Raw genomic sequence first — 15,311 nt, 5'->3', positions numbered from 1 at the left:
GTAATACTGGAAAACAGAGTGCTTAGGGCCACGGCTCATAAAGTAGCTGTGTTTAAGAATCAACATACTGAACTAAGAGAATCAATAACACTATCTAAATTCTGAGTTCCTATAGATGCCAATCATTCTGAACTTCAAAGGATAAAGTGAGATGCCAAAAATGTTCAGAAGCAAAAAGCTAATAGCCCCGCTCATCTAATTAACACTGATCTTCATAGATGTTTTTGGAATTCATTGTATATTCTCTTCTTTTTTATCCTACTTTGTTTTTAGTTGCTTGGGGACAAGCAACAATTTAAGTTTGGTGTTGTGATGAGCGGATAATTTATACGCTTTTTGGCATTATTTTTACTTAGTTTTTAGTATGATTTAGTTGGTTTTTAGTATATTTTTATTAGTTTTTAATTAAAAATCACATTTCTGGACTTTACTATGAGTTTGTATATTTTTCTGTGATTTCAGGTATTTTCTGGCTGAAATTGAGGGAGCTGAGCAAAAATCTGATTCAGGCTGAAAAAGGACTGCTGATGCTGTTGGATTCTGACCTCCCTACACTCAAAGTAGATTTTTTGGAGCTACAAAACTCCAAATGGTGCGCTCTCAATTTCGTTAGAAAGTAGATATCTAGGGCTTTCCAGTAATATATAATAGTCCATACTTTGCTCAAGGATAGACGACATAAACTGGCGTTCAACGCCAGTTCTATGTTGCAGTCTGGCGTCCAGCGCCAGAAACAAGTTACAAGTTGGAGTTCAACGCCAGAAACAGGTTACAACCTGGCGTTGAACACCTAAAATAGCCCAGGCACGTGAGAAGCTTAAGTCTCAGCCCCAGCACACACCAAGTGGGCCCCAGAAGTGGATTTCTGCGCTATCTATCCTAGTTTACTCATTTTCTGTAAACCTAGGTTACTAGTTTAGTATTTAAACGACTTTTAGAGATTTATTTTGTACCTCATGACATTTTTAGATATGAACTTTGTACTCTTTGACGGCATGAGTCTCTAAACTCCATTGTTGGGGGTGAGGAGCTCTGCAGCGTCTTGATGAATTAATGTAATTATCTCTGTTTTCCATTCAAACACGCTTGTTCCTATTTAAGATGTTCATTCGTGCTTCACTATGAAGAAGGTGATGATCTGTGACACTCATCACCTTCCTCAATCCATGAATGTGTGCCTGACAACCACCTCCGTTCTACGTCAGATTGAATGAGTATCTCTTAGATTTCTTAATTAGAATCTTCGTGGTATAAGCTAGAATTTATGGCGGCATTCATGAGAATCCGGAAAGTCTAAACCTTGTTTGTGGTATTCCGAGTAGGATTCAAGGATTGAATGGCTGTGACGAGCTTCAAACTCGCGATTGTTGGGCGTAGTGACAGACGCAAAAGTATTTATATTTATGCCCTTTGACTCTTTACAATTGAAGTTGAAAAATACTGTTGTTGGCATCCTGACTAAGAATAATAAGATAACCATAGCTTGCTTCAAAGCAACAATCTTTGTGGGATTCGACCCTTACTCACGTAAGGTATTACTTGGACGACCCAGTGCACTTGCTGGTTAGTGGTACTAGTTGTGAAAAGTGTGATTCACAATTCGTGCACCAGCCTCCTGTGCAGACTTTTGCCCTTGGTGGGACGCCTGCATCCGCACATACTCTGGGGTCACATTCAGCTGCTGGCCCCTCATCATCCAGACCCGTACATGTCCCGACCAGGACGCCGACACAGCCTGCTCCGGATGACGACGACGACGAGATTGAGGATGAGGAGCCACTTATACGGAGACCTCAGAGGACACGGATTCCACGCCGTTGTTTCACGGGGTCGCACCTATTTAGATGACTCGGGGATTGTGGTGTATATTGTCTTGTTATGTTTCTATTATGTATCTTTTCTATTATGTATCTTTTCTGTTGGTTATCGTTGTTATGTACGCGTTCCTTAGGTGAGTTGTTCATTCAGCAGTCACTTTGATGTTATTGTAGTTCTTATCAGTCACATAGACAAAAAGCGTACTTTGCTTATGTAACTCAACTTGATAATTAGAAATACATTCAACATACATATGTGGTTCGCAGTACAAGTTTCATCACTTATAAAATACAACTGAGTTCCACCTAGAACATTGCTTTCAAAATAAAATAAAATTTAGCTGCTGAAAGTAATAGGAATAAAAACACACAACAGAACGTTCCTATTTATTCCCCCCTGTGTGGGTGGGTCGTCCGGCCTGCGGACAACTCCGACGAGTGTGTCCTGGTTGCCTGCAGAGGCCACATCTCTTTGGCCGGTTTGGATCTGCATCATCCATGTTGGTGCGTATGCGGGTGGACCTCGGACGACCCTCCCTAGCACGCCTCATGTTTGGATTTGGTATAACGGTAGGCCCGTCATATGGTGGCCAGAAATCCTCCGGAATGGGAGGTGTGATTCCTATCTGATAAACATCGAAAATGGAACTTAGGCAATAGACCTGGTGGACGTAAGGTTGCCAAGTAAGACGTGAATATGCACAGCACGCCAGTGCGTGTGGACACGGAAAATGAAGTGCTTGGAAGTATCCACAATCACAAGTCTGAGACGCTAGTGAGACCCTGTAGCTACCTAGTGAGAACGAACCTGTCGGAGTCGTTTCTGCCACGGTGTACTCGGAGTTATCCCTGTCATAAACAGTCACCGTGAAACACCTAGCTGTCTTCAGGTTGGCCTCGATACACTTTACTAGGTATTGACTGAATTGTTGTCTGGTACCCAGCTGTGCCTCGGCCTCCCTCCCCTTACGGACAAATAGCTCCGCCAACCTTGCGTATGTGGCCTTGACCAGTGAGCACACAGGGAGGTTCCTTACCCCCTTCAGGATTGAATTCACACACTCAGAAATGTTGGTCGTCATGTGCCCGAATCTCCGACCCTCATCACAATACTGTGTCCACAAGGAATACTCAATCCGGTTCGCCCAGTCACACATTGCCAGATTTTCAGAGCGCAGAATGTCAAACCAGTAGTCGAACTCCACTTCAGTCTTCGCATATGCGGCGTTCACAAGAAGCCTCCGGGCGTCTTTGCCCTTGAAGGTGAGGGCGAAATTCGCTGCTACGTGTCCAATGCAGAATGCCCGGTATGCAGCCGGAGGTAGCCATCCCCCATCGGGAGCCTCGAGCGCTGCCTTGATGCCGTTATGCCTATCTGAGATAACTAACAGACCCGGCTGAGGTGTCACGTGCTGACGGAGGTGGGAGAGAAAGAAAGACCATGACTCAGCATTCTCACTCTCAACTAGTGCAAATGCTACAGGGAGTATGTTGGAATTCCCGTCCTGTGCAATCGTGACAAGCAACGTTCCCTCATACTTGCCATATAGATGGGTGCCGTCAATACTCACCAACGGCTTGCAATGATGAAATGCCTCGATACAAGGGGGGAAAGTCCAGAACAACCTATGAAAGTTAGCCTGAGACTCGTCCAGCTGTCCCCCAACTCGAACAGGGCAAGTCCTGAGGACTGCTACAGTACCCGGCATCGTCAACTGAACTCCTAACACCCACCGAGGGAGCTCGTTGTACGACTCATCCCAGTCCCCATAGATGATGGCAACGGCCTTCTGCTTCGCCATCCATACCCTCCTATACGTAGGCCTGAACCCAAAGTGTGCGGCCGTGGCATTTAGAAGCACCTTGATGTTGACGGATGCATCAGCCCTAATTATTGGCATAATGAATGTCGCTATGACATGGTAGTCCAAACTCCTATGGTCGCTGGAGATGGAGGTGGCGAGACAGGTATGCGGTCCATTGTACCGCTTGACTTCCCAGATGCCCTTGCGCTGCCGGAGACTCAACCGAATCAACCATGTACACCCATTCCCAAACTCAGAACACTTTCCCACATACCTTCGATAGTTAGACTCAACTACCTTGTACTGTACCCCTCGGCGGATGCTGTAAGTCTTCACACTCAACAGCGCCTCATCTTTATCCTGAAATTGTTGCCCAACCTGGAACTCTGTCATACCGGCAGACCCTTCCGTATCTCTAGCGCCAAATCCAGCAGGCTGCCCAGGATTTTTGTCATGCCTCATGGCATCCAGGTCCAACGATGAAAAATGGGGTGGGTACTGCTGTGTGCCAGAACTAGATCCACCTGTAGCCCTTCTCGGATGACTAGCTCCAAGATCATCGCCGCTGTCATCAGCGATCATATCCGGCTCGACATCATCATCATCTGGATCATCAAACAATCCCTCTCCAACACCAGCCGGTGTAGGACACCGTAATTCGGTCAGATGATGTTCTCCATACCTAACCTCGTCTCCAACATTGCCGCTGAGATCAACAGCGAACGATGGGGAGGCGACAGGCTGTATCGCTGGCTCATACACAGGAACGGAGGATGAAGCAACAGCAAGTCTCGAGCTCGAGCCGGCCACCGTGGCTATAGTGTTGGCATTCCGGTTCGAACCACCCGAGCTGGATACCACATCAACCAACTTTGCCAACAGCTCTGGTGTCCTCACCTCGGGAAACTACCTACGGCAAAGATACATAACCTGCAAGTCCTCATCACTCCTGATCGTGAAACAATCATACTTCACCGTATCATGGAGCACCGTGGTTAGGATGCGATAGAAAAACTTCTTAACCCTTTTCACTCCTTCCAGACCAAGCTTCTCCAGCACAGAGCTAACGAGAGCATCGTAGCCGGTCGTTGGCCTCACGATAATACATAGAGGATCCTTATCAGTGAACTTCACGCCAGACCGAGTTTTTCTCTTAATCGATCCTCTGTGGTGTACAAGCACTAGAAAACTATCCTCACTAGCCATCTCACCTCTTTGATGAGAGCAACGTGAGTTCACAGCATATATATAGAGCTCCGGTTCACAGTAATTCGAATCAATTCAATTTGAATTACCATTCCTTAGTAATTCGAAGCAATATGTTTCGAATTATGTGTAGCTTGTCCTTTCTTAGTAATTCGAATTTACTTAATTCGAATTCTTCTTTTCTAATTCGAAACAAGTTGTTTCGAACTACTTGGAGTTCTTGCATGCCTATAATTCGAATTTAATCACCTCGAATTACATGGAATTATAATTCGAATCGTATAGATTCGAATTATATAAAAATTTGCTTCTGGTTGAATGGTGTCTAGGAATTCAGTTTGGCTGATTTCCGTAAAATTTATACTCCCATGACTTAATCACGTTTTTTACCCTAATTTTTTTAATTCAATAAATCAAATTAATTATACTAATTATTTTTATCAATAAATTAATTTGATTAATTCTTAGAGATATTTTTATTTAATTTATTTTATTTATTTAAATATATTAATTATAATTAATTATTAATTAATTTGATTAAGATAAATATTAAACTATTTAATATCAGTGATGGAACTGATGTGAAATATTTTTAGAGATTTTTTAATTTATTTTTTTAATTTATTAAACCAAATTAATTATACTAATTATTTGTATCAACTAATTAATTTAATTAATTTTTAGAGATATCTCTTGATTTATTTGTTTAATTCATTTGAATTTATTAATTACAACTAATATATGTTATTTGATTCATTTTATTGTTCATTCTATGTATCAAGATAGTAAATATTATTTTGTTTCCATTTTATCTTTAATATTTAATTTTAATTTTATCTTTAGTATTTTAACGTATTTCAGTTATACCACTAAGATAAATCACATTAATTATAACTAATTAGTTATATTAATTATTTGATTTGATCAAGATAAACATTAAATTATTTAATAAATAATAAATAAAAAGTAAAATAAATAAATTTAATTTAAATTATTCTCTTATTATTTTGTATATATATATAAAATCCAAATGTGCTTTGTATTTTTCTTTCTCTCTTTTTTGTATTTTAGCTATAATTTTTGTAATTTTTTTTATTTTTATAAAACTTGATTAATAGGTTATTTTTTATAATATTTTTTAAATTTTTTAATAAAAATATATCTTATTTTTGTTTTTTATCTTTTATATTCATTATTATACTAAATTTTTCTTATAATGTACTTTTTATTGACTATAAATATTGTCTATTTTGTTTTTTTCTAATTTTTTTTAATTTTTTATTATTTATTTAATTTTTACTCCTCATATATATGCTTATTATATTTCAATTAGTTTCAATCTCAACGTTATCTTTTAATTATATAAAATCGAATAGTTTATTTTAAAATATACTTAAATATATTATCTATTTTATAGAATAATTAGAATAAATAAATAAATATTAATTGAATATATAATTTAATTTAAATTTAAAATAAAAACTGAATAAATTATCAAAAAATATCAATTAATTTTTTTAATTTCTCTATATTTCATTTAATGATAAAAGTCTCTCTATAACCATTCACATCGATATGAAAAATATTATAAATCTCTATAATATATATATATATATATATAAAAGATAAATAACATATATGTAAATTTCAAAATTATTTATCATAGACTATGGACCAATTTCTAAAAAAAAATCTTATGAATCAATAGAAATTTTTTTAAATTTTTCTAAAGTTGTCCAAACTTATCAACATTTAAGTTCTCTATACATTATTTCTTGAAATATTATGATTTCACAAATTATAATAGTGATCTTAGTTATTATTATATATATGAAAATATGGCTCTGTTAGAAACAAGAGACCAAGCTGAAGAAAGTATTTTTTTATATTATTCAGTATGATGAAAAGTACAATATATAACGGGTATTTATAGGTGCTAGATGAATCAAAGTAATAAAGATATAGAATCCTACAATTAATATACAGATATGCTATATAAATATAAATGATATTAATGGATATAAATTGATTCTAATGATTCTCTAACATCTCCCCTCAAACTCAAGTGGGAGCCAAGGATACCAGCTTGAGTTTGGATAACAAAGTCCGGAAATGAGTCGGGTGATGAGCTTTCGTGAAGATATCAGCAGTTTGATCCAGTGTTCCAACAGCAATGAGACGAACAGCATCAATAAGGATACGTTGCCGAACAAAGTGACAATCAATCTCAATGTGTTTGGTGCGTTCATGAAACACATCATTATGGGCAATCTGAATAGCACTACGGTTATCACAAAAAACATCAATAGGGGACGACTGAGGAGCATCCAGATCTTCGAGAAGCCAACGAACCGAGATAACCTCAGCGGTGGTGTCAGCGAGGGCACGGTACTCAACTTCTGTGCTTGAGCGAGCAGTGAACGTTTGCTTCTTAGCACGCCAAGAAATGAGAGCGTCGCCAAGAAACAAGCAGTAAACAGTAGTAGAACGACGATCAGTGGGATCACCAGTCCAATCAGCATCAGAGTATGCTTGAAGAGACAAAGAGGAATGGGCAGAAAAATAAAGGCCATGAAATAGAGTGCCTTTGATGTAGCGAAGAATGCGAAGAACTGCCGCATAGTGAGTAGTACGAGGAGCTGACAAGAACTGGCTAAGTACGTGAACTGGATAGGCAATGTCTGGTCGGGTGACAGTCAAGTAGACGAGACCTCCAACTAACTGTCGATAGAGAGTCGGATTATCCAAAACAGTGCCATCCATAGGGGTAAATCGAACATTAGGGTCAATAGGAGTAGACTCAGTGCGACTATCTGTAATTCCAGCGCAAGCAAGAAGATCTGAAGCATACTTAGCCTGAGAGAGATAGATGCCATCATCTGTGGAAATGACCTCGAGTCTAAGAAAATAGTTGAGAGAACCAAGATCTTTCATCTCAAAGGTACGGTGAAGTGAGGCCTTGAGATCAGAGATACCATCAACATCATCTCCAGTAATGATCATGTCATCAACATACAAAAGTAGAAGAACAACTCCACGTTCACTTTTACGAATGAAAAGGGCATTCTCATGAGGGCTAGAAGCAAAACCAAGACTGCATATGGTAGTGCTGAACTTGTCAAACCATTCACGAGGAGCTTGCTTAAGTGGATAAAGTGCCTTGCAAAGGAGACAAACCTTACTAGAAGGACAAGGATATCCCGGAGGTGGTTTCATATAGACTTTCTTTTTTAAATTCCCATTAAGAAATGCATTCTTCATATCCATCTGACTAAGAGACCATTTTTTAACCGCGGCAATGGCAAGAAGAGCTCTAACAGACGTAAGACGAGCGATAGGAGCAAAAGTCTCTTCATAATCAATACCATACTCTTGCGTACAATCTTGAGCAACCAAACGTGCCTTATAACGGTCAATAGCGCCACCAGAGCGAGTCTTGATCTTGTATACCCATCTACTGCCCACAACTTTCTGATCAGAAGGAGGATCAACCAAATCCCAAGTGTGTACTTTTTCAAGTGCCTGTATTTCTTCCTGCATTGCTTGTTGCCAATTTGGATTTGTGGAGGCTTCTCTGAATGACTTAGATTCATGTTGATGAAGAATAGTAAAAAAACAATGATAATAAAAAAAGATGAGGTGGTAGATTCCTTACCCTAGAAGAACGAGTGGGAGGAGGAGGCATGACGGTAAGAGCGGGATCGCCGTCCGGTCTGGAATCATCGGGAGATGGAGAAGGCGAAAAAGCAGGGGCCTCGAGGGATGGACTTGGGGTAAACCCTGTACTATCATCACTAGGAAAGAGATCAACATTTGGGTTAGTAAAAAACGGTGACGGAGTAGAAGGAATGGACTTAAAAGAGAAAAAACTAGAGAACATGTGATGCTCTCCCAGAAGATAACATGACAAGATATACGAATGCGGCGAGAGATAGGATCCCAACAACAATAACCCTTATGTTCAGAAGCATAACCAAGAAAACAACACATGCGAGCCCGTGGTTCAAGCTTATTGTGTTCATGAGGTTGAAGAAGAACAAAACAGACACAACCAAAAATAATGAGAGAACTGTGATCGGGAGAAGTACGATCAAGACGCTTGAAGGGAGTAGTGTTACCAAGAACAGAAGAAGGGAGTCTATTGATAACATGAACAGCAGTGAGAGTAGCTTCACCCCAAGCACGCTCAGGACAGGAAGAGGAAATAAGCATCGCACAGACAGAGTCAAGAATATGACGGTGCTTACGCTCAGCTCTGCCATTTTGTTTAGAGGTACCAGGACAAGAAAACTCGGACAAAGTACCATGTTCAGCGAGAAAATTTAAAAGTTTGGAGTCACGATATTCTATAGCATTATCACATCTGAAAATTTTAATGACCTTTGAAAACTGAGTTCGAACCATAGTGGCAAAGTTAATATAAATCTGAGGCAACTCATGACGATTAGTTATCAAATAAACCCAAGTAAAACGTGAATAATCATCAATAAAGACGACAAAGTATCGAGCCCCTCCCATAGAAGTGGTGGGAGCGGGGCCCCAAACATCAGAATGAATAAGATCAAAAGGAGAGCAAGCAATAGAGAAATTATTATTAAAGGATAAGGCATGTTATTTTGCAGTGCGACAAGAAATGCAATCAAAAGACTCATTTTGAACTTGACCTAAAACACCCGTAGATATAAGAGGACGCAATTTTCCTAAGGAGCTATGGGCAAGACGACGGTGCCACAAGTGAAGAGTAGATGGAGAGGAAACAGCACAGAGATTTGACGTAGAGGGAACATGAAGGTTCTCGAGCTCAAATAAACGTCCGACCTTACAACCAGTCCCGATGATCTTTTCCGTCCGACGATCCTGCACACGACAACCAAGAATAGAAAAAATGACATCAAAACTGAGTTCAACAAGCTGACCGACAGAGATAAGATTAAAATTCAATTTTGGAACAAAATAAGTATCAGAAAGATGAATATTGGACTGTGAAATAATCCTGTGATGGGTTGCATGCAAGAGGGAACCATTAACAGTGTTGATAGAAGGTGCATTTGTAGTGGGAGACAACGACGAAAAAAGATGACGCAAAGGAGACATATGATTAAAATAACCAGAATCAAAATACTATTTAGAATTACCTGGAGGGGTGGAAAGAGTAGCAGGGGTATTACCAGAAAAAGAGAGAAGTTGCTTAAGAAGAGACTCAATATCTGATGGAGAGACAGAGGTGTGTTGAGAGATGGGGGTGGACTCAGTAGTAGTAGCAGCAGTAGAAGCAGGCACATGCGGAGAGCTGTTGGGATGAGGTTGATACTTGTTCTGATCTGATCGTGGTGGTCAAGTAGGACATGTAACAATCAAGTGACCCGAGAGCTTACAATAATGGCAGAACAGTTTCGGGCAATTGGAGCCAATGTGGCCTTTTTGTTTGCACTTACGACATTCAATAGAGGGACAGTCGGAGAAGGAATGCCCAGGCCGGTTACAATTTCGATAGATTTTGCCCTTTCTGTCGGTGGCATCAAAGACAGTTTCACTTTTAACGAAGCAATCCCAAGCGCGTTTCCTTAGAATTAAGACGAGGAAGAGCATCTTCAAGACTAGGCAAGGAATTTTGATGAAGAAGAGAAGCCCTGACCGGCTCATAGTCATCAGTAAGTGCCATCAGAAATTGGATGAGACGTGTCCGGTTCTGATAATCCTCATATGCCTTAGCATCAGTGGGATCTTTAAGAACAGGCTCACAAGAGGTCAATTGATCCCAAATAATCTCCATCTGAGTAAGAAAATCAAAAACTGCTTGGCCACGTTCTTGTTTAAGACAATGAAGTTCCTTAAGCAGTTGGTACTGATGAGAGAGATCAGAACTAGTGTAACGCTTTGCCAAATGATCCCATACCTCTTTAGCAGTTTCAAAATGCCCAAACTGTAAATGAATGCCAGGGGTAGAAGTATTGCGGAACCAAGTGATAATCTGATAATTTTTACTATCCCAATCTTCCAATTTCTCTGCAAAGTCCTTCTCAGCATCCTCGTTGGATTTGGAGGCACCATCTCTGGATTTGTCAGCCACAGTTAGCTTAACAGGACAGACAATATCACTAGTCACATATCGCCATAATTTTTGCCCTTTAAGAAATTCTCGCATAGCTTCAACCCAATGTGCATAGTTGGAGCCATTAAGGATAGCAGGGATAGGCTGAAAGACATTCGGTTTTTCCATAGTAATAGAGACAATGGAAAAAAAAGGAGAAGAAACTGTAAATTCGGGGCAGAAAATGAGAAAACAAAGGGCAGAATTGAAAAGAGCTCACCAAAAAATCTTAAGGAGGGTCGCGTTTGTCTGTCACGTCAACGACACGTCAGCGCCATATCAGCAGGGACGTCAGTGCCACATCAGCGGAACGATGACACGTGGTGGCCCGTGAGAGGACGGAGAACACAGGCTGGCGATGAGGTGGAGCGCGGGTCAACCAGCAGACTGGGTCGGGTCGAACGCGGGTTACTGGGAAGCTGGCATCGTGACACGTGGAAGCTCCAGGATCGTGCATTCAGCACCAAGATCCAACGGCTGCTGAAACTTCTGGGATGAAGAACAATGGAGGTGGGCAGGGAGGTTCCGGCGGCGCATGAGGGCACGTCCAGTGGCTTCAGGCGTCGATTCTAGCGGTGTTGGAATCCTAACGAAGAGACGAACACTATGATGGCGGAGGTGACAAACCAAAGCGTTGGAAACAGATCAAAAAACGAGAGCAAAGAAGCACTGTCAGAAGAGAAAAATAAGGAGGCTATGAATAAATTTTCATTGAAAAAAAACTTTAGGCTCTTGATACCATGTTAGAAACAAGAGACCAAGGTGCAGAAAGTGTTTTTGTGTATTATTCAGTATGATAAAAAGTACAATATACAAGGGGTATTTATAGGTGCTAGATAAATCAAAGTAATAAAGACATAAAATTCTACAATTAATATACAGATATGCTATATAAATATAAACAATATTAATTGATCTAAATTGATTTTAATGATTCTCTAACAGACTCGTTTAATGTTTAACCATTTATCTTTGATTAATATTATTATAACAAGGATATATGTGATTTTATGAAAATGGTATAGCAATGACTTTAGTTATTTAGGAATTTATTGAGTGGCTGGAATAGCTTTGTGTCACGAACTAACAATATTCACAAAAATTACTCACGATTTAGGACTAAATAGAGACATGTGAAATTTTCACTTGTGGATCGGAAGACCCACCAACATGAAATGGACAAGGACATAGATACCCGTTCCATGGGACCGTCAAATCCACGCGAAAATGAAATTACTGGCTTACCCTAATTTATAATACATAAATCCATTTCTTGAATTTAGTAATCGTAGCCTGTCTCAAATTTGAATTTTTTTTTCTTTCTTCCAAACTCATCTTCAGTCTCGATTTCGCTTCTCTTTCTCTAACTCGTTTCCTCTCAAACTCATCACTACATCGCTCAGTCTCACCCCAGAAAGTTATATATGTTATGTTATTATGTTAAAAAATATTTTTATATTTTTTTCTTTTTAAAATATTATTTTCATAATAAATATATTATGAATGGTGTTGAATTATATTCATTTGATTATTTTATAATTATTATATTACAATTTTTTGTTAATTTTTTTAAAAGTTTTCAGAGAATATCCATAAATATCTGTGAGTTTCTGAGTTTCCTGAAGAGATCATTAAATATGAATTTTTGACGAAGACAAAGAGGTGACGACATCTTTTTTAAATGGGACTGAGAGGGACCGAGAAGGAGTTCTGTTATGCCCGACGAATACCCATTACCATTCTAACTAGCAATGAAGATTCAATCTAAGGCGATTTGAGAAGCGGCACATGGACTTTATCCACATTGAACCTTAAGGTAATGAACCTAAATTGAATTTAGGACCCTAACCATGGGCCTCGGTTGATTTTGCTTGCTTGGAGTCTTATTCGGACTAAGTATATCTTAGATTAATGTTTTGAGCCATTGTTGTAACCAAGGTTCTGAAAACCGGACCGGACCGGCCGGTTCGACCGGTTTAACCATGAACCGGCGCTTCAAACGGTCCGGTCCTTATATGAAAACCGCTGGGAGAATAACCGGTCAAGAACCGACGAACCGGTCAAAAACCGAACCGGTGACCGGCCGGTTACGCCAAAACGGCGTCGTTTAACGTTTTAGAAAAAATAAAAAAATACACCCGACCCGACCCGCCCGTGGATCACCCCCCCTTCCTTCCCCCGAGCCCCGACCCCATTCATTCATCAATCATCATCTGAATCATCAATGGAGGAGAACCCTAGCCGTGCTGCCTGAACCATAGCCCCCTGTCGCCACCCTTCGCGCCCGTGGTGTCGCCATCCTTCGCGCCCGTGGTGTCGCCATCCTCAGCTCCATCGTCTTCATCTTCTCAAGTCTCAACACCAGCACGCAGTAGCCTCTCATCGGCGGTCCTCAACAGTCAACACCGGTAGCCTCCATCGACCCCAGGTGAGTGACTCGTCCTCTGCTCATTTCTCTTTGTCCTTCGCCTCTGCTCATGTTCTTCCATGGATGTGAACTGTTCAATTTCTGTGCACTTAGACCTCGGCTTAATTTTCTGTGAACTGAATTGAACTTAGACCTCTGCTCATGTTCTGTTTCTCTTTGTCCTCAATGTGAACTGAACTTAGACCTAGGCTTAATTTTCTGTGAACTTCATTTGTGAATTTCAGTGCTCATCTATTTTTGTTTGGCTGTTTGTTGGTTAGCAATTAGCATAAGAAATATGAATATGATCAATTTCTGTTTGGCTGTTTGTTGGTTAGCAATTAGCATCAGAAATTAATAATCTGAAATGTACGTGGCTGTGTTTGGTCCTCTGCTCAATTTCTCCTTTATTTTTGCTTTCATGTTGCTTGTATGTAATGTACACAAAAAGGAAAAGTACTATAATGAAAATGGGCTAGGAAGAGTTGAAAGGATTTCTAAACCTTCCTTTCTGTATTTGCAGTGTGCTAAGTTGCTAATTACACACACTCCCCTTCTCTCAATGCTTTCATTTACTAAGCAAAATCTAAGCAAACCTTTCATGTAAAATGTTTATATATTGAAAATGCAAAATACTGGATATACGATACCTTCATTTTGTGAAGACAAATAAATGTATTATAAGTTTATAACTAGTGATATCCTTTTTAACAATCCTAATTTTGTTCCTTGATTTCTTGTGGGTCCTGTGCTGAACTGCTGACTGCCCTGACCAGCACTTCGAGCTGCTGTGCAGGCATATCGGCGTGAAGTGGAGTCACAATTTTACCGGTCATCTAAAAGACGAAGAGAGAGATTTGATCAGGTGTGTTTTTCCATTCTGAACTATGTTTCTGTCTCTGTAGTTGAGAAAATGAGATGAAAGGAGATTAGGATCTTACCTCATTTTTAGGTATATGTATATGCTGCTTTGACATTTTCCTTATCTTACCTCAATTTCTGTTTGCTGCTGAGCATAAGAAATAAAAAATCTGAATGTTAAGCTGGATGGTCTTCTAATTTTCTGTCAATTTCATTTGTGAACTGTTCAATGTAAGTGGCTGTGTTTGGTCCTCTGCTCAATTTCTGCTCTATTTTGCAGCTTAATTCCTCTTTGTTGCACAATTTCTATTTGTTGGTCAATTTGTGTTTGGTCAAAATCTGAATGTTAAGCTGGCTGGTCTTCTATTTTGCAGCTTAACTTCATTTGTGAACTGTTCAATTTCTGTGAACTTGCTTTGTGAACTTGCTCAGTGAACTGTTCAATTTCTGGGTATGTTCATTGTGTTGTGTTGTCTTGTGTTGTTTAATTTCATACATGTTTTACTAATTTCAGTTATCCAAGTGGCGGTGGTAGTAGTGGTCTTTATGCTGCATCTCTTTCTTCTGCTGATCAGGGTGGGAATGAAGGTGAAGATCATCCCACCGAAGCAGATTTGCAACAAGTTCTTGTAGATTTTGATAATTGATAAACCATGATGTTGGGATTTAACATTTAGATATGCTTTTATTACTATTTAACTTTTGAGTTTGGATTTTGATAAGATCATATGTATTTGGTTGATGATATTTTATGTAGTGTTTTTAATTTCGAAGATATTTTAAGATTTGTATCAGACTATAATTATATTTTAGGATGTGTATTTATAATTTATTTATTATTTTACTCTAAAACGGTTTTTCTGGTTGGACCACCGGTTGAACCGGTTAGACCAATGAACCAGTGAACCAGTGACTAGAGCGGTTTGATGACCGGTCCGGTTTTCTGAACCTTGGTTGTAACAAATACTATACTATTAAATATTTAAATATTATAACATTTAGCATATATAAAAGTTGGATATACTTATAAAATTTTTTTATTTCAAATTAAAAAAAATATTTAATTATTTTTTCTTTCTTTTAGTTTTAAATATTATTTATTAATGTAATAAAAATATAAAAAT

General features: G+C 39.1%; 1 protein-coding gene and 1 long non-coding RNA gene across 2 annotated transcripts; one reads left to right on the top strand and one right to left on the bottom strand.

Annotated features, from left to right (window-relative positions):
- Nucleotides 1–10,364: 10,364 nt before the first annotated feature.
- Nucleotides 10,365–11,048, bottom strand: LOC148563030 (uncharacterized). The gene has a single exon (XM_088491129.1). The coding sequence runs from the start codon at nucleotides 11,046–11,048 to the stop codon at nucleotides 10,365–10,367; it is 684 nt and encodes a 227-aa protein (XP_088347255.1).
- Nucleotides 11,049–13,212: 2,164 nt separating this feature from the next.
- LOC110269194 (uncharacterized) lies at nucleotides 13,213–14,978 on the top strand. The gene is made up of 3 exons (XR_015885770.1): nucleotides 13,213–13,347; nucleotides 14,103–14,191; nucleotides 14,702–14,978. It is a non-coding gene; the product is annotated as an uncharacterized LOC110269194 (long non-coding RNA).
- The last annotated feature ends 333 nt before the right edge of the window (nucleotides 14,979–15,311 follow it).

Source organism: Arachis ipaensis, chromosome B6, assembly GCF_059453495.1.
Source record: "Arachis ipaensis isolate K30076 ecotype BB chromosome B6, ASM5945349v1, whole genome shotgun sequence".
Lineage (NCBI taxonomy): Eukaryota > Viridiplantae > Streptophyta > Magnoliopsida > Fabales > Fabaceae > Arachis > Arachis ipaensis.
Note: the sequence above shows the minus strand (reverse complement) of the source record. Positions and strands in the feature narration are given on the sequence as shown.